Source organism: Impatiens glandulifera, chromosome 4 (assembly GCF_907164915.1).
Source record: "Impatiens glandulifera chromosome 4, dImpGla2.1, whole genome shotgun sequence".
Taxonomy (NCBI): domain Eukaryota; kingdom Viridiplantae; phylum Streptophyta; class Magnoliopsida; order Ericales; family Balsaminaceae; genus Impatiens; species Impatiens glandulifera.
The window spans coordinates 10704490-10726833 of record NC_061865.1 but is presented as its reverse complement, the minus strand read 5'-3'; the positions used below and the strand labels follow the sequence as shown (position 1 = coordinate 10726833).

At 31.0% G+C, this 22344-nt stretch overlaps 3 protein-coding genes across 3 annotated transcripts; 2 read left to right on the top strand and 1 right to left on the bottom strand.

Annotated features, from left to right (window-relative positions):
• Nucleotides 1–354: 354 nt before the first annotated feature.
• Nucleotides 355–1011, top strand: LOC124934305 (60S ribosomal protein L27a-3). The gene has a single exon (XM_047474817.1). It carries the CDS (start codon nucleotides 420–422, stop codon nucleotides 858–860), a length of 441 nt encoding a protein of 146 aa, XP_047330773.1. The 5' UTR covers nucleotides 355–419; the 3' UTR covers nucleotides 861–1011.
• Nucleotides 1012–2856: 1845 nt separating this feature from the next.
• LOC124935792 (anthranilate phosphoribosyltransferase) lies at nucleotides 2857–8531 on the bottom strand. The gene is made up of 10 exons (XM_047476218.1): nucleotides 8109–8531; nucleotides 6849–7325; nucleotides 6573–6730; nucleotides 5729–5812; nucleotides 5600–5652; nucleotides 4642–4723; nucleotides 4366–4473; nucleotides 4094–4217; nucleotides 3901–3986; nucleotides 2857–3404 (listed from the first exon to the last, which is right to left on the bottom strand). Exons 1-10 carry the CDS (start codon nucleotides 8485–8487, stop codon nucleotides 3183–3185), a joined length of 1773 nt encoding a protein of 590 aa, XP_047332174.1. The 5' UTR covers nucleotides 8488–8531; the 3' UTR covers nucleotides 2857–3182.
• Nucleotides 8532–15046: 6515 nt separating this feature from the next.
• On the top strand, nucleotides 15047–20302 carry LOC124936432 (AP-1 complex subunit mu-2-like). Its single transcript, XM_047476929.1, has 11 exons — nucleotides 15047–15357; nucleotides 15544–15690; nucleotides 15774–15836; nucleotides 15918–16094; nucleotides 16173–16276; nucleotides 18096–18203; nucleotides 18700–18796; nucleotides 18903–19000; nucleotides 19094–19235; nucleotides 19715–19837; nucleotides 19918–20302. The coding sequence occupies exons 1-11, from the start codon at nucleotides 15229–15231 to the stop codon at nucleotides 20014–20016; spliced, it is 1287 nt and encodes a 428-aa protein (XP_047332885.1). The 5' UTR covers nucleotides 15047–15228; the 3' UTR covers nucleotides 20017–20302.
• Nucleotides 20303–22344: the final 2042 nt, after the last annotated feature.

The window sequence follows — 22344 nt, the reverse complement described above, 5'->3', positions numbered from 1 at the left end:
TAACGAGTCTTTTTCTTAAATTTTGTATACCAAAAATTATAATTTATATATATATATAGTTTGGATATAATTACTTTGTCTAAGAAATTATGCTAATTTATTTAAATTAAAAAATAAATATAAAAACAATATATTATATTCAATATCAATATTTATATAACCAAATTATATTTTTAGATACACATAAAATAAATAAGAAAACAAATTAATTAGGTTTTCTATTTTATTTACCAAACAAGGATATAATAAATTAGGGTTACTAAAGGGCTTCTATAAGCCCAATTAAGTTAAATATCCCCAAACCAGGCCCAATTCTGATCTCTTCTCCAATAAATAAAACCCGAACCCTAGCTCCATTTCCCCATCTTCTTCATCCGCCGTCCACAGTAGTGAGAGAAAGAGAGAGGAGAGAGAGAGCAATGACGACGCGTTTGAGGAAGAACAGGAAGAAGAGAGGTCACGTAAGCGCCGGTCATGGTAGGATCGGAAAGCACAGAAAGCATCCTGGAGGTCGTGGTAACGCTGGAGGTATGCATCACCATCGTATCCTCTTCGATAAGTACCATCCTGGTTACTTCGGTAAGGTAGGTATGCGTTATTTCCACAAGCTTCGCAATAAGTTCTATTGCCCTATCGTCAACATCGACAAGCTCTGGTCGCTTGTTCCTAATGAAGTGAAGGATCAGGCTACAGCTGATAAGGTACCTGTTATTGATGTTACTCAATCTGGATACTTTAAGATCTTAGGTAAGGGTGTCTTGCCGGAGAATCGTCCTTTTGTTGTCAAGGCTAAACTTATTTCTAAGACTGCTGAGAAGAAGATCAAGGAAGCTGGTGGTGCTGTTATTCTCACTGCTTAGGTTTTCTTTGTTCATTTCCTTTTTCTATCTATTTCTATTGAACTTTTACTGTTATTTTGTTATCAGATCTAGATCTAATCTGGTTTGGGATTTTGTTATGTTATGCAAGTTTTGTTGAAATTTCTTTATAATTATCATAGTTTTGGTATCATTTTGTGTGGGTTTCGTATTTTATGGTTGATGTTATGGTTGTGTTTTGGTTTTAGTTTTGATTTCTTCAAATTAGAATTTTAGGGATGCTCATTTGATAGAGTCTTGCATAGTGAGTTAGGGTTTCAAATTGTTCTATTTATACTAAGAATTGTTTACATTATTAGAGGTTAGATATTTTCATTTGTGGATTGATTGATTTTTACTAAGATACTATGGTAATTGGTTTGTTCAAGTAAAATCTAATAGACCAAATGTTTTAGGTTGTAATCTCAGTACTAAGAACCCTAAAATTGAAGGTCATGAGTTCATTTGTTGATTTAAACCAAATGTTTTTATTCTTGTTTAATTGAAAACCTAATATACCAAGTGTTTGAATTTCGAATATGGGTATTAAGAACCCTAAAATTGGTTGTGTCAAGAAATTGCATTTGTGTATTGAATCTCCTTATAACCATTCCTTACCCAAAGTAGTATACAAATATCAATTTGATTTAAACAAAAAAATTTGGTATTGAATCACTTTTAAATCTGATTATTATGAAATTTGGATTTCTTTGTAAATTATCACTTCTAGTTGGAATAACAATTTTATAAGTGTGTTTTTTTAGATTAATGCTGGGTTTGTCACACTAAGCCAGTGAACCTAATGTATGGATTTCTATAAACCAAAGCTTGAAACATAATGATATTGATGTTATTTTCATTTAGTAAAAATGTGGTTGATAAATGAAGAGATTAATTAGGGGACGGGTTTGGTTTATGTGATACTTGAACTTAACTTGATTTACTTAACTCAATTCGAACCAACTCGGATGTAATTAACTTACATATCTATGTTTCAACAAAAATGAAGTTAAATTACAAATCCGTTTATAAAAAAATTTACAGATAAAAATGAGTGAATGAATAACTCAAAGCTCAACAAAATAAAAACTTGTAAACGTGTTATCGAGTCTATTATGAGTTAGGTTCGACCCGATTTTGACATAATTAATAATCAGGTTAAATAGATCTACCATTTTGACTCAAACTTAAAAATACATAATCATAACCTAATTTTTTCGTATTTGGTCCGGGTCAGGTCTAAAATTGCCGGCCCTAAGATTAAATCTAATAATAACATTTATACCATGTACTTCATACTTAATTTTGACAATTAGAAAGGCATATCTTGGATTGTTTGCTCTCATTCCAAGAACTACAACAAATTATTTTGCCCTTCCTTTTTTGTGTCCTTAAATTGTATTGTAATGCATCTGTATAAACACTGCAAGTCTGCAATTTTGTTTTCTCCTAATACAAACATTAAATTTGATTTTATTTATTTAATTTATCCAATGAGGATCCAACCAATTCTTCCCAAAACTCAATAAATTGCAAAAACAAATGAAGATAACTAAAATTTTGATGGGTTCATAACTTCACATATATCTCATTGAACTTGTATGTAATTAAGTAACATTCTCAATTAGAGGAAGTTTTTTTTTTGGGATTTTTTACCAAATTCTGTTGTATTAATCTTAATTTTTTATCATCAAATTACTTGATTTATCAAAATACTCTTCTCTTATTTTTATAAATTTTAAATACAAAAAAATATTATAATAATTCAATCAATTCAAAACCCAAATAACATATTTTTTCATCAAACCAAATTTCCTCCCGGATCTGAATAAAAATCCCAAATAACCCTAAAGAATAATCTTAACTCCATCCAAAATATCTATTTTGTTACTAATCCACTAGCTGTTCTAGTTGAGAGAAGGAATCCATTTGATTCTGGTCTGGTTCAAGTTCATGTGTTTAATCAATCATTAAGAAAATCAAAACTTACATTTGATATATTTTAAAAGTTCATTCTATTTTATTACGACACTTAGCCAGAAAAAAACAACATCAACATAACTAATGTACTGCTTTAAAGTACAAGAGGAAGTTCACAAAAAAAATCTAGAATCCAAAAGGAAAAGGAAAGCACAACTTACTTCTTGTTGGAGTAAACTAGTTCACATAAGTGACATCAAAAGGATCCCCCGTGTTTTGAGTCCACACTGTCGAAAACAAACAGTTAAAAACATCTGAACAACCATATAAATTTTGATATACAGAAGTGAGTAGTATTATTGATAGATCGAGCTCACCCTTTCCATATAAATTTCAACTTTTTTTTTATTTAGCTTTGTGCGAGGCCTTGATGTAGTTTAGTAATCTAGATAAAGCCTCCCCACTGTCGATAGCTTCTCTCGCTCTCTCCAATGCCACAGTTATTTGTTCTGCACCATCACAACCCAACAGATGATCCGCTACTGCTGCGTTTAACACTATTCTATCATAGGCTGCCCCTTTCTCTCCACTTAATGCTTCTAATCCCAGCTCTATATTTCTTGAAACCTGCATCACAACAAAAACATGAATTATTAATCAAATCAACAATCAAAACACCCTTCTATTTTAAATAGAATCATAAATTTATACTCAAATAAACCCAAATAACATGATTCTGTGATTTATAAAGAAGTTACATTCAACCTCTTTTTGAGCAAAGACAAGCCTACTAGGTATAAAGAATGTATCTAGTTCAGTGATTTTCAGATTTATTTATATTAGGCATAAAGAGTTGGTGCTATAAAAATCTAATTGGGGATAATGTATTTGGCCTACCTAGGCTGAAGGGTTAATTTGATTTATCACATCATCAACTAAAATACCTTTTATAAATTTTATAACATTCTTAGTATTAAATACAAAGAATTTTAGTAATTTAAGTCAAATAATTCCCTTTTTCATCGAGATAGTTTTATTTTTTTTATTTTCTAAATCGGATTATTTGTAAAAGAAACTACATTAAATAAGCTTCAAATAAGACCAATGGAATCTATAAGCTTACAGATCGGTCTGTTCTTGGAGTCTCAGTGGGTTCAAAACCATAGTCTTTGGCATTTATTTCTAACTTGAAATTTTCCCGTGACACACCTGCATCATTTTTGAGAAGTTCAACATTTTAACAGCAAAGAAATTATGAATTATGATGTATTGTGAATAGTTACAAACATATCGGAAGCGGTGATAATAATACAAACCGTCAACTTCATAGGCAGGAATCACATTGCGTGAGCGGAATCCTGAGCAATAATTGACAGGCAGTCCTTTTGATGCACTTGCTGAACGAACTCTTGTTGTCAATGAAAGTGCCCCTTCCTCACCCTACCATTAACAAATAACAATACTAATATTAACACAGTTAAGTTTTAGAGCAGTTTTATTAGTAAACTCAACTTATAAATCATTAATAGAAAAGTAAAGGATCATATCAAGATTGTCAACATTTTGAAAGACAGAAGAAAATAAGTACCTTCACCACCAAACCAGAATGAACACCTCTTCTTCTCATAAGCATCAAAAGGGATTCCTCATAGCCTTCATGATAAAAACCAGCAACAATCGCTTCCTTCCCACTTGCCTGTTATGCTGGATTAAGTTAAAAAGAACAATACTGTGGAGTATAATTTAGAGGAATTATGTTTCAACCTGACATAACAGAGGATCTTGGCCTTTAGAGATGATATGGAAATAAATTCATAGTACATAGGGGAAGAAAAGACATAAAATTGAAAGTTATTGTGCTTACTCTAACATACTGCTGAACCTTTTCTGTTGTTGCTAATGGTGGACGTTTTTTTATATGTTCCCTTAATCCAATCAATGAATATCTGAAAGACCAATAAAAGCAATTATCTGGACCATATTAATAAGCAGCTATTTGAATAACAAAATACCCAAGTAATACCAAAATTTTAGTATGTTTATTTATGTCAGTTCGCATCAAGACAACAGGGCCGTGTTTAATCATATAACTCCTAATCTCATAATCTACTAAAATACTCTTACTTTGTATTGTGAAAACGGGGTTGTGGGAGAGTGCAAAAGATATTTTAGTCATTTAAACCCCAATACTTCATTTTTTCAAACAAGTTTTTATTCTAAAAATCGGATTATCTAAACAAAAAACCACGTCAAACAAGCTATAGATTGTACAACACCTGGTGGAACAGAACAACAAGAGGAGAGAGGAAGCGAAGGAGAAGTGGGGATGTTTTAACACTTAAGAGGAACACATGACAGCTACATGTTTTGATACTTTATTGTTTAATGTGAACATAGAAATAAATAAACCAAATATTTGAATAACATGTCAATTCAGAGAAGATTGCTAATGGTAAGTTCATGTTTTTTCCCTTTTTCTTTTCCAGTTCAGCTAAGTTAAATCATTCTGCAGCACCATTAACTTGTAAGTATGCAATATTTCCCTCAACCAATGCCAAGCCAGCCATTGATGAGGCATCAGAGAATGAACTGTTAGGCAAGATGCAAACCACAACATATATCCAAAACTGGATGGCCTTTCAGCAATATTATTATGCATTTTGAGTTCTGGGTTTTCTGCCTATGAATCTTATTACTCTTCAGGAAAACATGCACTTATGAGTCATGACACATTGATCATTAAATCGTAAGCCGCATCTGGACATACAAATGGAGGAATGAATACAGGAAATACAAAGAGAGCATAAATGTGGTGAACGTACAGCTGTGGAGAAGCTTCCCGTTGACTGATAAAAGCAAAACCAACTTTGTCATCCTGAAGAAAATTCAAAACAAGTTATCTACTGAAAGAAATAACTAACAGAAGATATAGTGCTGGAAGATCTAGAAACCTCGAGAAGTTCCTTTGCTTGCAATGTGGATAATCGTGTATTTGCTCCCATGAACTTTAGCATTTGTTCTTCAGTTACACCACCCTGAAGACACAATAACAATTGGAACAGTTCATTAATTATTCTTTTCTTCTAAATTTTCATATTGTAACCTATTATCCTGAAAATATCTTTTATGGATATAAGAATGAAATTCAAATATAGATTTTTGGAAATGTTTATGGTGCTTGACACCAAGGAGCTGCAAAAGATTTTAAGAACCTCCGGTGGTGTGAGAAGTGTAATTGTGGGATTGCACTTATTACGTGCTTCAGGTGAATCCTATGGTTTGAGGAACCTCTCGATGGTGTGAGTCATTGTATTTTATTTTGTTATACCTTCCTTGAGGACAAAGAAGATTTGAATTAGGGAGTAGTGTTATGAGAGATAGGTTACTTAAGGCTAATGAAGAAGGGAGTAGTGTTACACTTGAGGCTAATGAAGAAGGGAGTAGTGTTACGAGAGATACGTCCCAACTGCAATATTTCATCACCCTTAGGATCATTAGTAACACATAGCAAGTCTGAACACATTCCCCGAACGTTATATGTTGAATAACTCGACCATCGAGTCACATTGAATTGGTATGTATTGCCAATACCTTATCCCAGGAGGCAATTTATTCCGTATATGATTTTGCACCAATGATGCTAACAAGAAAATGAGTTAAACATTTAAGAGATGGCATTTGTCGGAAGCTTATGTCGTGTTTTTAAACCATTTCAAATCGACTCATCATTTCAGTTGAATGAAATTAGAACAAATTAGATGCAAAATTTCTCACGACAAACAAGCTATAGATTACCTTTGGTGGCAACCATTCAACACCATGAAGTAAACAGGATTCACCATAGCAAGCGCGTACTGCAGCAACAAATAATGTGCTTCTGAAGTACCGTGTATTCCCATCATACGGTTCACCATAGTGCGTCAATGATCTTACATCGGCAACTGGGGGAGGGCCTGAAAATCAAAGGTCTGACAAACTTAGCAGAAATTCTATAAACACCATCTTTGGACGTGCAAATTAATTAAAGAAGAGAAAACAATAAACAAATTATGAACTAATTAAATACATTACCAGATTCACCATCAAATGCAAGGCAGTATGCTTTTAGTTCCCGATTTGTTTCCCTGTTCATGCGTTGACCAATTAAAAATGCCGAAAGCAATGACTCACTTGCAGATGTTTTATCATCTGATTTGAGAGGAAGAACATCTTTAAGAACACCCTGAACTTCTTCATATCCAATATGACCCCCTGCCAATATTTCCCTCAAGGCACCTACCAGCCTCATTTCATTATAACAATTGCCAACATATTGTGGTCCAATTGAGTTTCCAGCTCCCATTATTGAGCCTTCGGGATCAGCTATGAAGATTATATCAGGGGACAATACTTTTACTAGCTGTGGCCAATAGGTCTGCATTGCACGCCTCTCCCCTTCACTCCATTGTGTCGCTTCTGGGAAGACATTAGCACGGATTGTCATAGCAGCAAAAAAGCCCCCAAGTTGTGCTTTAGAAACTTGTTCCTCAGCTTGTAGCTCTCCTTTAGCTGAAAAAACAGGTGAAACTCAGTTGTGAAAAGATAGTCTTTCATTTCATAAACTTTTAGCCAACCAATTGCATTAAACAAGCCTCCAAAGATATTTATCAGAACTGATCAGCTCTGGACATTTTTTACATGCTCCATAAAGTAATGCATCAGCCAGATAGTTGACTCTATCAATGGGACAATTTAGTTCAATTATTTGAATCTTGCTGATTGTTCATACTGGGCCCATTTGAAAACATTTTCTGTAATAAATTTATTTGAAAACACTTTTTTTCCGTCAAGTATCTCATCTAAATCAGATCAAAAAGTGTTTCCAAATGGTCCCACTAGTGTTGCCTGTCAATGAATATAAAGACAGCAAAATTGTCTAGCAATTTGAATCAGTTAATGAACAGTTAGAAGTAACATTTTAGCAGTAATATAATTATCAATCATTGTTGTAATTAGTATTACATGAACTCTATAGATGTTGCAGAATGTATGTTCAATAAGTAACAGAGGATTACTAATAAAGTACTCTTTCTTTCACGTCTTCTTCTGCGTTTCAACATGTTTTGATTGTGGATTTTGAGATGATTACACTAACAACTAATCAATTCCTTTGAGTAATCACGAAATACTTACTCGAACTACACAAGTCAAAGTTATCAACGAAGAGCAACTATATAAGAATCAACAGCTAAACCACATCTTCAGGAGCGATTTGGCGGGATTTCCAATAATAGTAAGCATTATCCGAATTACTAAGTTCAAAATGAAGAACAAAAAGTGAAGTTAAATGACCTGATCTCAAAATAGTTTCAAAAACTTTGAAAGCCTGTTCTTCTGTGAGCGGTTTCGTCTGCGTAGGTCCAGTGCATACTTTGGCTTGAGCTTCTAACACCGTCTGGTTAGGCTTAGGATATTCATTGCATCTATACGCAGATGATAATTCCGGATTTAGATAAACAGCTTCTGAAATTCCAAGTCGATCGATTATAGACGAATCTAGAGCAGCTCTCAAGGTTAACTGACATCTCCGCCGGAAAGTAGTACGATAGTTATCAAGTGTAGTGAAACGAACAGAGGATCTGATATTCCTGTTCGGTAGATTTTCATCTTTTGTAATGAAGAATGAAGATGAATTGATGATTCTTGGCTGCGATTTCAGAAGAGCTTCCATACCTCCTCGACCGAGTGTTGTTGAATGAACTGAATTAGAACTTGCTTTCCTTTTTGTGTTTTGACGGCCACTTTTAACACTAATTTTAAAAACCCCAATAATGTGGGTTTTTAAATTAATTATTTATAGTAAAGTAATGACAAAATAAGAGTAATAAAATATTATTATATTTGGATATTGTTATTTTTGTCATAGATTGAAAAAATATTAAAATTTTAAATATTTTTTATTTCTTATATTATTGTAAGTAATTATTTATATTATATTGTTTTCATTTTATATGATTATCATTTATAAAATATTAATATTTGTAACTTTAATTACAGACATTTTTTTTCAAAATTTTTATTATTAAAATTATAAAATCAAGATTTTGTCCTTAACAGTTTCAAACAATGTTATCTTATTATTTATGTTTCATTTATAAATAAATTAATAAGATCATCGTTAATAATTTAACTACTAAGTTTCAGTGAATTCATCGCGATTTCTAATTCAAATTACTCTGTTATAGACGTTTTTCATAGTTTGACCGGCGATGGTATTTGTATTTTTCATCTCGATTTCACCCTTATTCTATGATGAAACTAATAAACACTTAAATATATAATATTACTAATATATTTTTTAAATTCTTTATATTTTTAAGAAATTATAAGTTTCTTTCTTTATAATAATATAATTTTTCAATATATTATAATATTAAAAAAAAGTTTATATTTTTTTTTTTTAAAAAATATCCATGTTTATAAAATATTGTATAATAGTGCCTCGCCGAAACCGAATAAGACGTGAATGATAGTATAATAAAATATCCGAAGTATAATGAGGCGGGGATGGTACACGCATTCCCTGCACAATACGTTCTTATCGGTAATCAAACTCTATTTAACTGAAATTTGATATAGTTAAATTAATGTAATTAAATTTTTATTTATTTATAAATGTTACGTAAACAATAAATTAACGACGTTTTAAATTGTTAAGACAAAAACTTCGATTCTATATAATTTTAACCATAAGAAATCATAATTTATTTATTTATTTATTTATGTAAAAGAGGAACCTTATTTGTGACATCATTTGGTCTCATAAAGTCCAAATTTAACTATTACACTAAATTTAATATAATATTTTGGTTTTAAAAACTTAATATAATCACTACTCAATATGTAATTAAGTATTTAACATCTAAAATACAAATGTAATAAGTTAAATTATAAAATATAAAATTAGATAATGATAATTTGTTGTGTTTTTATTTTTTTTAAATGATTATTTTATTTGTTAAATATTGTATTTGTAATTAGGGCCAATTTTTTTTTCAAAATAAGAACATATATATTCTAATATAAATTTTGATATAACAAAAAAAATTATATATTATATTAAAAAATTTATATATTATATTAATTTATAAGATCATTCAAATAATATTTAATTTGTCTTTAACTTATTATATATATTTTAATTATGAGAAAAGTCTATGTTTAAATAATTAAAAGTTACTTTTTATTGTTTTTAAGTAATTTAATTATTTTTGTTAATTTAAAATATTTATTTGTAGTATTTCTTTTATTCACATTTCTTTATCGGTAAAGTTTTATTTTATATAATAATTATTATTATTTATACTTGATTTTTTAAAACAAATTGCTTTTCCCATTCTCGTTACACTTCTTAATTAACTCAAAAATTATTTATTTATCTCTTTCTTTTGTATATATTTATCCTTCTTATCTTATTTATTTTATTTATTTTATTTTATTTAATTATTAAGTTTTTTTATTATTAAATATAATTAATTAATTAATTTTTAATATTTTTTCTATTTTATTTATTTAATTAAAAATACAAAATACAAAATATTATTATTTTTATATTATAATTGTTTAAAATATATAAAATATTAAAGTGTGTCTTGATTTAATAAAATATAAATATTTAATATTTTATTGTATTAATTATATATATATATATATTAAAATATTTATAAAAATAATAGTTGAATGATTCAATTTTTTTATAAATAAAATTATCTATTAAATAATAACTAATAATTAGTCTAATCATTATTATTTTAATTAATAAGATTATATTTTATTAAATTAGTACACATTTTAATATTTAATATATTTTAAATAATTATAATATAAAATTAATAATATTTTGTATTTTTAATTAAATAAAAAATATATTAAAAATTAATTAATTAATTATATTTAATAAAAAAAAACTCAATAATTAAATAAAATAAATAAAATAAATGAAATAAGAAAGGTAAATATATAAAAGTGATAGGGATAAATAAGTAATTTTGGAGTTAATTGAGGAGTGAGATTAGTCTAATCATTATTATTTTAATTAATAAGATTATATTTTATTAAATTAATACACATTTCAATATTTAATATATTTTAAATAATTATAATATAAAATTAATAATATTTTGTATTTTTAATTAAATAAATAAAATTAAATAAAAAACATATTAAAAATTAATTAATTAATTATATTTAATAAAAAAACTCAATAATTAAATAAAATAAGTAAAATAAATGAAATAAGAAAGGTAAATATATAAAAGTGATAGAGATAAATAATTAATTTTGGAGTTAATTGAGGAGTGAGAGTGGGATGAGAATATGAGAGGGGTGAGAAAAACACCTCCCTTTTTTAAATGGGAAATTTGATAATATGACCCTATAAAGAAGTATATTTTGATTTTTAACCTCTATAATAAATGTTTTGTTTTTTAACCTTTTTTTTTTAAATTTTTCCAAAAATACCTTCAATAACCTTTTTACTTTTTATATTTTTTTTTCTTTTTTCTTTTCTTTTTTCTTTTCTTTTTCTTTTTTTTCTTCTTCTTCTTCCTTTTCTTTTCTTCCTTCTTTTCCCTCTCCTTTCCCCCCGTTTTCTCCTTTCCTCTTTCACCGACTTCCGACGATTCTCTTCCCCTCCTTCCCCGGCAGCCATCTTCCTTCCCTTTTCTCCCTCTTTCTTCCCGGCGACAGTTGCTTCAGCCCCAGTCCCAGCCGCCGTTGCTTCCTCGAGCCCAAAGAGAACCCAGTAAGATTCTTTTGTTCTTCTTTTTCATATGCATATGCATTCATATGCATTATCATTTCAAAATACATCTAGGTAATATGCATTCTCTATTTTTAGGGTGAATGTTTGTATCTGATCATTTAGTGATTTTTTGTGCTTGAATCATGTTTGTGTGAAATGCTGTTTATGGGTGTTCTTTGAATAGTTATGGTTGAAATGCTTAATCGAATTCTTTGAAAAGTCGAATCATTGTTTTGCTTCAATTCTCTGTTGTAAAGGGCAGGACTGTATGTGTTTATCAAATGTTCGTTCTCCTGTTGATTGTTTTAGTTCTCATGCTTCAATAGTTAGGCTTGAGCGTGGGGTTTGGCGTGGGGCGTGGGTCTTGGGCGTGGGGCGTGGGTCTTGGACGTGGGCGTGGGCGTGGCCCTTGGGCGTGGGGCGTGGGTCTTGGGCGTGGGGCGTGGGTCTTGGGCGTGGGGCGTGGGTCGTGGGCGTGGCCCTTGGGCGTTGGGCGTGGGTCTTGGGCGTTGGTCTTGGGTCTTGGGCGTGGGGTCACGCAATATGTAAAACTAATTAATAAGTTTATTAATAAGTGAGGATAGCTTAGTTGGGAGAATGTCAGACTGAAGATCTAAAGGTCAGGTGTTTGATCCACCTTCACTGTACAAGTTTTTTTTACAAGTTTTTTTTTCTTTGCCTTTTACTTTATAATTAATGAAACAACGAAGCAGAACTTACAAAATTGAAATTGAAAATAGGAAAAATACCCAACATTCTCATTATCTCCAATGTGAACTTAAGTTTCTAATATGAGCTAAAAAGGTAATCTTAATCTAGGATGAACCTTGCTAAATCTATATTCTTGTTTTTGTGCTTGCATTAATCGACTATAACAACTTTTATTATACATATCTATGTAACAGCAGCAAATGTACAAAGTCTTCTGGTTTTTGGCAAAAAGAAAAAGGTATTACAGTGTGCAATTGAGAGTCAGTTATGGAGCTTTGTTGTTGTACTTGCAGCACAAAATGGAGCTTTATGAAGTAGAAATTTGAACAAATTACTAGTTGTTGTGTAATATATATGTTGTACTATTTGCTGCACTTGAGAAAAGCCTCCAGTGTGTAATGGAAGAGTGAGATTATAAGTAAGTCAGGTACTTATTTTCTCAGTTGTCTCTTTCTCTCAACAATTTGTAAATTGAATTCACTGATGGGATTGTGCAAATCATGTATATTATACATACATTCTTATTCTTGAAAAGGATTCTCAATTCTTTCGTTTATATCTTATAAATCTTGTATTTTTTTGTATATATAAAGATTGTTTACTTAAAATTATTGAGAGCACAAAGCAACAAATAAGTTGTTTTTTGCCCAAAGGAAAACAACAAGTGCGTAACATAAACAAAATTCATCATTAACCAAAACATAGACAAAAGAAATAGGTTTGAAACTTAGAAACTAATTATTCAAATGGCTTGTTTAATAATTTTCTATTTGAATGACTTTGAGAAGATTATAATGTAATTTTTATAAGTCACACAAACACCATTCATTTCTATTTATACTAATTCAACATCTATGAAAGAATCAATGAAACAAATAAATTACTACACAATAAATAATGAAATTGAATTAATTATTCGCCCCAGGCCCATAACACTTGTACACCCCGAAAAAGGCAGTCATGTATAGAAAATTCAACAATTAATATAATATGCATCAAAAGTACATGAATGTTTAAGATTTGTATATTAAAGATGTATACTTGTTCTTGTTACTGATGTGGTCCCAATCATCCCAACCACCATGAGCCACAATATTAGCGAAATAAGTATGAGCGTCAACAATTCTAGAGTATTGGCCCAAGAAAAATTGTACACACAACCATTTTGAAAGAATATTCATACATATAAAAATCATTTCAATGTTGTACACACAACCATTTTGAAAGAATAATTCATATGAGCGTAAACAATTCTAGAGTATTGGTCCAAGAAAAATTGTACACACAACCATTTTGAAAGAATATTCATACATATCAAAATCATTTCAATGTTGTACAAACAACCATTTTGAAAGAATAGTTCATACATATCAAAATCATTTCAATGTTTATATATATCATCACTCTGTTTAAAAAATTTCCAATAGAAAAAAAAACGTTTGCAGTGAACGTGGATTGAACACCTGACCTTTACAACTTCAGTCTGACACTCTCCCAACTAAGCTATCATCACTTATTAATAAACTTATTAATTATTTATACATATTTCGTGCCCCCACGCCCAGACCCACGCCCACGCCTAAGGGCCACGCCCCACGCCCAAGGGCCACGCCCCACGCCCAAGGGCCACGCCCCACGCCCAAGGGCCACGCCCACGCCCACGCCCCACGCCCAAGACCCACGCCCCACGCCCAAGGCCACGCCCAAGACCCACACCCCACGCCCAAGACCCACGCCTAAGACCCACGCCCCACGCCCAAGGGCCACGCCCCACGCCCAAGCCCCACGCTCAAGCCTAACTACCTAACTATTGAAGCATGAGAACTGAAACAATCAACAGGAGAACGAACATTTGATAAACACATACAGTCTTGCCCTTTACAACAGAGAATTGAAGCAAAACAATGATTCGACTTTTCAAAGAATTCGATTAAACATTTCAACCCTAACTATTCAAAGAACTAAAACTATTCAAAGAACACCCATAAACAGCATTTCACACAAACATGATTCAAGCACAAAAAATCACTAAATGATCAGATACAAACATTCACCCTAAAAATAGAGAATGCATATTACCTAGATGTGTTTTGAAATGATAATGCATATGAATGCATATGCATATTGAACATATGCATATGAAAAAGAAGAGCGAAAGAATCTTACTGGGTTCTCTTTGGGCTCGAGGAAGCAACGGCGGCTGGGGCTGAAGCAACTGTCGTCGGGAAGAGAGAGGGAGAAAAGGGAAGGAAGATGGCTGCCGGGGAAGGGGGGAAGAGAATCGTCGGAAGTCGGTGAAGGAGGAAAGGAGAGAACGGGGGAAAGGAGAGGGAAAAGAAGGAAGAAAAGAAAAGAAAGAAAAAGAAAAAAAAGAAAAAGAAAAAAAAAGAAAAAAAAATGTAAAAAGTAAAAAGGTTATTGAGGGTATTTTTGGAAAAATTTAAAAAAAAAGGTTAAAAAACAAAACATTTATTATAGAGGTTAAAAATCAAAATACACTTCTTTATAGGGTCATATTATCAAATTCCCTTTTTAAATTGGTTGAAAACAGTTTTTATATAATATTTTATAATAATTATTTTAAAATTAATTTATAAAATTTATAGGATATAAAACATAATATTAGATATATCCAAATATATAGATGAATGTCTTAATAAAATAAATTTATCCAAAAAAAACCTCATTATTTTCCTAATCACTGATTATAATAATTAATTACGAAATGGTAACAGCATTTTAGCGCTTTAGTTTTCCTACCTTCACTGCAAATATCATTTTCTGTCTTTCACAGGAAGAAGAAGAAGAAGAATAAGAATCTCTGTATGCTGTTTCAGATCCAAAATCTCTCCATTATAATCCAGACCTCAATTTTCGTTAATTTCACCGGATCTCCCAACCAAAGATCCGATTTCTGATCTCTGATCTCCGATCTGACGGAGAAACCCTGACACTCCGATGGCGGGAGCCGCCTCGGCCCTCTTCCTTCTCGATATCAAAGGTAGAGTTCTCGTTTGGCGCGACTACCGTGGAGACGTCTCTGCCGTTCAAGCCGAACGTTTCTTCACCAAGCTAATCGAGAAAGAGGTTCTTATTCTTAAATTCTATCAAGAAAAATATGAAATCAGCATTTCTACCGTTCTTCATTTGTTCAAGTTTAGCTATACGAACTCAATTTTATAGTTTTCTGATCCGATCAAACTGATTTTGATTTAGCTATTCGTCGATGATCGTCTCATAGTTCAATTGTATGATCAAACTGTTTGTTTATAGGGAGATCCGCAATCACAAGATCCAGTTGTACATGACAATGGAGTTACCTATTTGTTTATTCAGCATAATAATGTTTATTTGATGACTGCTTCTAGACAGAACTGCAACGCTGCAAGCCTTCTCCTATTTCTTCATCGTGTAGTTGATGTAAGGACTAGTGATTCTCGTTTTATCTTTTTTCTTTCTTGCTTGTTCTGAATTTGAATTGGTTCTGTGGTTTATTTGGACAGGTTTTTAAGCATTATTTTGAAGAGCTAGAGGAAGAATCACTGAGAGATAACTTTGTTGTTGTGGTAAATGGATGATTGCTCTTATTTTGTTCCACAGTTTGTATTTTGTTATCACTGGACTTCAATTTCTGATGAACTTTGCAGTATGAATTGCTTGATGAGATGATGGACTTTGGTTACCCTCAGTATACAGAAGCGAAGATTCTCAGTGAATTTATCAAGATTGATGCTTACAGGATGGAAGTTGCTCAGAGGCCACCCATGGCTGTGACAAATGCTGTATCTTGGCGTAGCGAGGGCATACAATATAAGAAAAATGAAGTAAGCCATGTTCTTTTGAAAGCACGCACTTATGATGATATTTTGTGAGATTTTCTTATGGGTCTTCGCTTTTTTTAGGTCTTCTTGGATGTTGTAGAGAGTGTTAATATACTTGTCAACAGCAATGGCCAAATTATTAGGTCAGATGTTGTTGGGGCATTAAAGATGAGAACTTATTTAAGGTGCATTTCCTCCCTCCTTCAGCTATTTAATTATAATGTTTGAACTCCTTCCTATCTTGTACACTTACACACCAAAGCTGTATGCATGATTTGCCTTTATATCTCTTAGATTCTTTGTATATTTTATAACATAAAGAAAGGCAATTCCGAAAGGTTGCAGTTGCAATGAAGTTACAGAAGAGAGTAGAAAATTTAAAAAAGAGCAAGGGTTGGCTGAAATAAGAAACAAAATCCTCGCCAAACTTGACAAGGAAAACACAACCAATCTACCTTTAAACATACAAGGAAGACTTGAAACAAACTGTCCCCTCATCCACATACCCTATCCTCCAAAAGGGAAGCTGAAACTTCCTCCCCCACAAAAAGAAGAAAGTTTTAAATGTAATCTTAGACATAGGCTTTACTTTCAACGCTCACAAAATTCAAAGTCCATACCAAACCTTCAACAGTTCACAAGAATATATTGGCATGTCAATAACATAAAGCAGAAGTAACTTCCTTACTTGACTAGATGTCTCCAAGCTTGGTCTCAACAGCAAATAAAAAGTAACTCGTAACTTGCTAGATTCAAATTATTGTCACTTTAGATTCACTCTTGAATTTATTCCAGCATATTCAAAATTATTTTATCTCCTTTCTTCCTTACTATATTATCTCCAATTCTCTTCCCTTTTATATATATTTTTTTCTAAGACTTCCATTTTTACATTTAATCTATCTTATCTTTCCTAATTTTATTTTTTCCCTATCGTTCTATAATTCCTTAGTGATCCCTTTGCAAGAATTCCACGAAGATCAATCCTGAATGACTTGAGATTCCATTTGTCAAGTTAGATTCGTAAGCTCTTCAAAATTCCCAGACTTAAAAGTCTTTTGTATGACAGAATCTTTCACCAGAGCATTACAATTTTTGTTATTCCAAATGACAATCTCACCTCCTTCTACATCCACCAAAGATCCATCCTCGCTGTTGAGCTTTCCCTTTTGAGACTTACATTTATCAACTTCTTCATCTACCTTAGATTCTGGACATTCTTGCTTCCTTTATATGTCTTAGGAATTGACGTGTTAGAGTATTTTTATGGGAAAACGGTTTAGCACCATTTCATTAAGAAGCTAAAAAAGTGGGAAGGTCAAGAATCAAAACTAGACAAACCCCAACTTTGATTATAAGATGACAAACAAACAACCCTAGAGTTTTTGACTGGTAGCAATCAAACAACAGTACAAACAAAGATTACAATTAACGTTCCCAATCTTTGTTGCTATTTCCATATTCGCCTTGTATTGGAGTTGAAGTATATGTTGTGGGTCAATATTGCAGAACTTAGACATGAATTGAATTGACTTAATTTCATTGCTGTGCTGTAGATTCAAAATAAGTGTATAAACATGCAAGAAGCATCTGGGATATTTTGAGGCACTGGTACATAATTAAGATATTGCTTAAGTATTTACCATAGTGTGTTTGTGGGATGAAGAAATGATTGAAACCTTCTCCTAGGGGGAGTGGAGTTAATTGTTTTACCTGTCTAGGTGCATCCAATTGGTTCATTGTTATTTCTTACCTCGTATATATAAAGTTCTATGCATGTTTTCATGCAAATATTTGAACTTTGGGTATCATCTCAATATTGTATCAAAAGAATGGCAAGCTTGGTAGTTTGGACTGTTGAATTTGCTCATATTTTATCTGGAACTGTTTGCCATGACATTAGCCACTGAATTTCAAATTACCTTGTTTCGGTTTGCTTATAATCAATCACCTTGCTGACATGGGTGTTGTCTCTAATGAAAAAATTGTTATTTCATCTTTTAGTGGGATGCCAGAGTGTAAGCTTGGGCTAAATGATAGAGTGCTATTGGAGGCTCAAGGGAGGACAACAAAAGGAAAAGCCATAGATCTTGATGACATCAAGTTTCATCAGTAAGTGTGCAAAACTTTCATCATGGTAACATTCTAGCATCCTTGTCGTCAGGAAGTACTATTGGTTTCAATATAACTGTTCTGAGCTGATATTGTAGTCTACTATCTGCAATTGTTTCCTCGTTGAACTTATTTGGAAACTAGTATTTTGTCTGAAAAATTGTCAAGGCTAAAGTTGAAAGTGATTTTCTTTTTCCGTTTGGTATAAGTTTTTTTCTGTATGATAATCCAGATTAGAGTGATTTTTGTTGTTTTATTTGGTATATAAATTATTTTCTAGATCATGATGCAAATTATAGAATAGTATTTTTTTGCTTCATTTGGTATAAAGATTATTTTTCCTGGATAGTGATCAGATTTTATTTTTTTTAATATTTTATCATGATGTAGATTATTGCGATTTTCAGAAAACATAACAAATGTAGTTTTGAATGGATTATGATCAACATGAAAAAGTGTATAACTTAACATCCCATTATGTCCTTTTATTCTGTAGGTGTGTTCGGTTGGCCCGGTTTGAAAATGATCGTACTATATCATTTATACCCCCTGATGGATCCTTTGATCTTATGACATACAGGCTAAGTACCCAGGTCAGATGGTTTTCTCTTTCGTCATTCCGAATTCCTCATCTAGGTTCTATCCCGTTGTTACTAATTCGTCTGTATGTTGCATGCATAATTCAATATATACTTTCAGGTAAAGCCTCTTGTATGGGTAGAAGCACAGGTTGAAAGGCATTCTAGAAGTCGAATTGAGATTATGGTGAAAGCAAGGAGTCAATTTAAGGAGCGTAGGTATGCTGTTTATATTGCTGAAACTAACGTTCTTCCCTCCATTTTTATTTCAAATTGCTGGGCACTTGAAAATGTTTGTAAATGTTTCAACAGCACTGCGACCAATGTTGAAATTGAGTTGCCTGTCCCATCTGATGCTACTAAACCAAATGTTCGAACATCAATGGGCTCCGCCCAATATGCGCCGGAGAATGATGCACTGGTCTGGAAAATAAAATCTTTTCCAGGTGGTAAGGTAAGGGTTTGATCACAAACAGGTTCTTCTAAATTATATACCATATCCGTTTGCTTTGATCTTGTGTCTATTTAGTGTTTGTTTGTTTGTTTTATGGAAAAGATATTGCTTGATGAAAAATGTGGAAAATTTGAGTGGGTCACATGAAAAAAAATTAAAAATCCCTAATTTTTAATATTTAATATAGTTATAAAAGAATAAAGTAGTATATTAGTTGATGATTTGATGGAAGAATTGATTGAGGATGAGATATTGAACTGTTTTTGTATCAAATATATTAATGTTGATCAAGATCCGAAAACATCTAATCACAGTGATCTAAATAATGAAGCAAATAATCTATACCTTAGTTTGTGGTAGTTTGGGCTTTTAAGTAGATTGAGGATTTCGCTTTTATTTTTTGTAATTGTAACCACTGGATCGATAAAATTGTCTTAATGATTTTTCTCTAAGAAAACATTGTTTTGCAACTTTTCTAGGAGTATATGCTTAGAGCAGAATTTACTCTACCAAGTATAACAGCAGAAGATGCAGCTCCCGAGAGAAAAGCTCCTATTCGCGTAAAATTTGAGATACCATATTTCACCGTTTCAGGAATACAGGTATATAATAACAGCATGCATATTATGTGTCAGTTTTTTATATTTATTTTCTACAAATGTTTGTTTGTTTGTATTTGAAGGTTCGATACCTGAAGATCATTGAGAAAAGCGGATACCAGGCTCTTCCATGGGTAAGGTATATAACCATGGCTGGAGAATACGAGCTGAGACTTGTATGAGAGTTCCCATCAATTGGTTCGACATGCCATTGAGGTTAGTTATGTACGCGACGATTCGCAACTCATGTCATGCAAAAACAAAAAAAAATGAAAGAAAAGAAAAACAAAATGGGCTGAGGCAGTTTTTGGCTTCTAGAGTTCTGCAAGATTTTTTTCTGGTACACAAATGTTCTTTTCTGTAGAATCTTGTAACAGTTGATTGCAGTTTCATTCAACCAATTGAAGCTCGAGAAATCTGGACGTTGATTCTTTATTTTTATTTTTTTGTCTTTCGGCGTATTCTCAATATTGTTGTGTTGGTTTTTGCTTGTTATTTCCTCGTTTGGTGTGGCAGTTATGGGCAACTGTCTACCATTTGAATTAGGGTTATTTAATATTCATTGGTATTAAAGTTTGGAAGAGAAGGATCTTGTTTTTTGCATTAGATCTTTCCATGTTTTAATTAAGGACTCACTTTATCCTAACTAATAGAAGATAACATTTTATTAAAAGCTCAAATGGTTATGATTTTATCGGATTCTTCTCTCATCTCTGATGAGACTAGGGGTCGGGTCAAGCTGACCATACTATTCAATTTGCATTATATATATTCGAATACTTAAACTAGGTTTTGTGACAATTTGATCTAATTTAAATTCAAACTTAAAAAAATAAATTTTATTAATTAAAATTACATATTTTATTCATCTAAATAATATTTTAAATTTCACTTGTGACACTTGTAAAAAAAAAATATATATATTATAAATATAAATATTTATAAAATTTATAAAGAGAATAATTGGAACTTAAACAAAATTCATCTATTAAATGAGACTATTATTGACATCTTGGCGGGAACAGTTTCTCAAACTATGTTTGGTTTGTCGTTCACTTTCCCAAAACTATGTTTGGTTTGTCGTTCACTTTCCCAAACTAACATAGTTTGTTCATCTATTTCCAAACTAACCTAATTTGTTCATTTATTCTCAAACTAACCTAGTTTACTATTTAAATTCAGCTTTTTTTTGTTTTTTTTTTATTTTAAATTTATTATATATATAGAGATATATATATTTAAATTATTATTTATATAAATTAAATTATTTATATTTTGATATATATTTTAAATAATTATTTTTATAAATTTGATTATTTATATTTTGATATATAATTTAAATTATTTTTTATAAATTTAATTATTTATATTTTAATATATATATATATATATATATTTACATTTCAAATTTATTATATATATATATATATATATTCATCCACATAATTTTTTTTTTATTATTCAAATTATTATTTATATTTATTGGGTTGTCTTTTATTAAAATAATTTTGACAACTTTTCATTCAAATTATTATTTATATTTATTGGGTTGTCTTTTATTAAAATAATTTTGACAATTTTTCATTATGATATAATTTCACAATAAAATTTTTATCAATTTTTAATATGTTGTCTTCCTAACTTAAGGTAAAAAATATGTCTTAAGTTAATAAACCATTAAATATGTTAGTTAATTAGTAGGAAGGTTAATGAATCATTAAATATAGTGATCGGTTAGTAGGAATGTTAATAAAACATTAAACGTGGTGGTTATGTGCTATGTAATTAATGTAGTGCAATGAAAATATTAAATCCGTTACATAAGAATATTAATAAAAAAAGCAAACAAGAAAAAACAAGAAAGAAAGCAAACAAACAAAGAGGCTCTTCTCTCTAACTTTGAGTTGTTTTGGTGTTTTTAAATTTATTTAATACTTATTACTAATAATGATTATTATTGTATTTTTGTAGATGGAAAATTCAAACAAAGGAGACAATTACTCTAATTATGGTGATTATAATCTTTTCCAAACACAATATACCGATGTTGGTCCTAGTCAAACTAATAAAACAAAAATTGATTTCTCGTCAAGTTTTCATGAGTCACAACAAATTCAGATGGAAGAAATTATTAATGATAGAGTGACAAGATCTAATGCACTTTACAATTTAATGAAGAAATTATTAATAATTTTTGTAAAGTGCATTAGATCTTGTCACTCCATCATTAATAATTTCTTCCATCTGAATTTGTTGTGACTAATGAAAACTTGACGAAAAATTAATTCTTGTTTCATTAGTTTGAATAGGACCAACATCAGTATATTGTGTTTGGAAAAGATTATAATCACCATAATTAGATTAATTACCTCCTTTGTTTGAATTTTTCATCTACAAAAATACAATAATAATCATTATTAGTAATAAATATTAAATAAATTTAAAAACACCAAAACAACTAAAAGTTTTAGAGAAGAACCTATTTGTTTGTTTGCTTTCTTGTTTTTTCT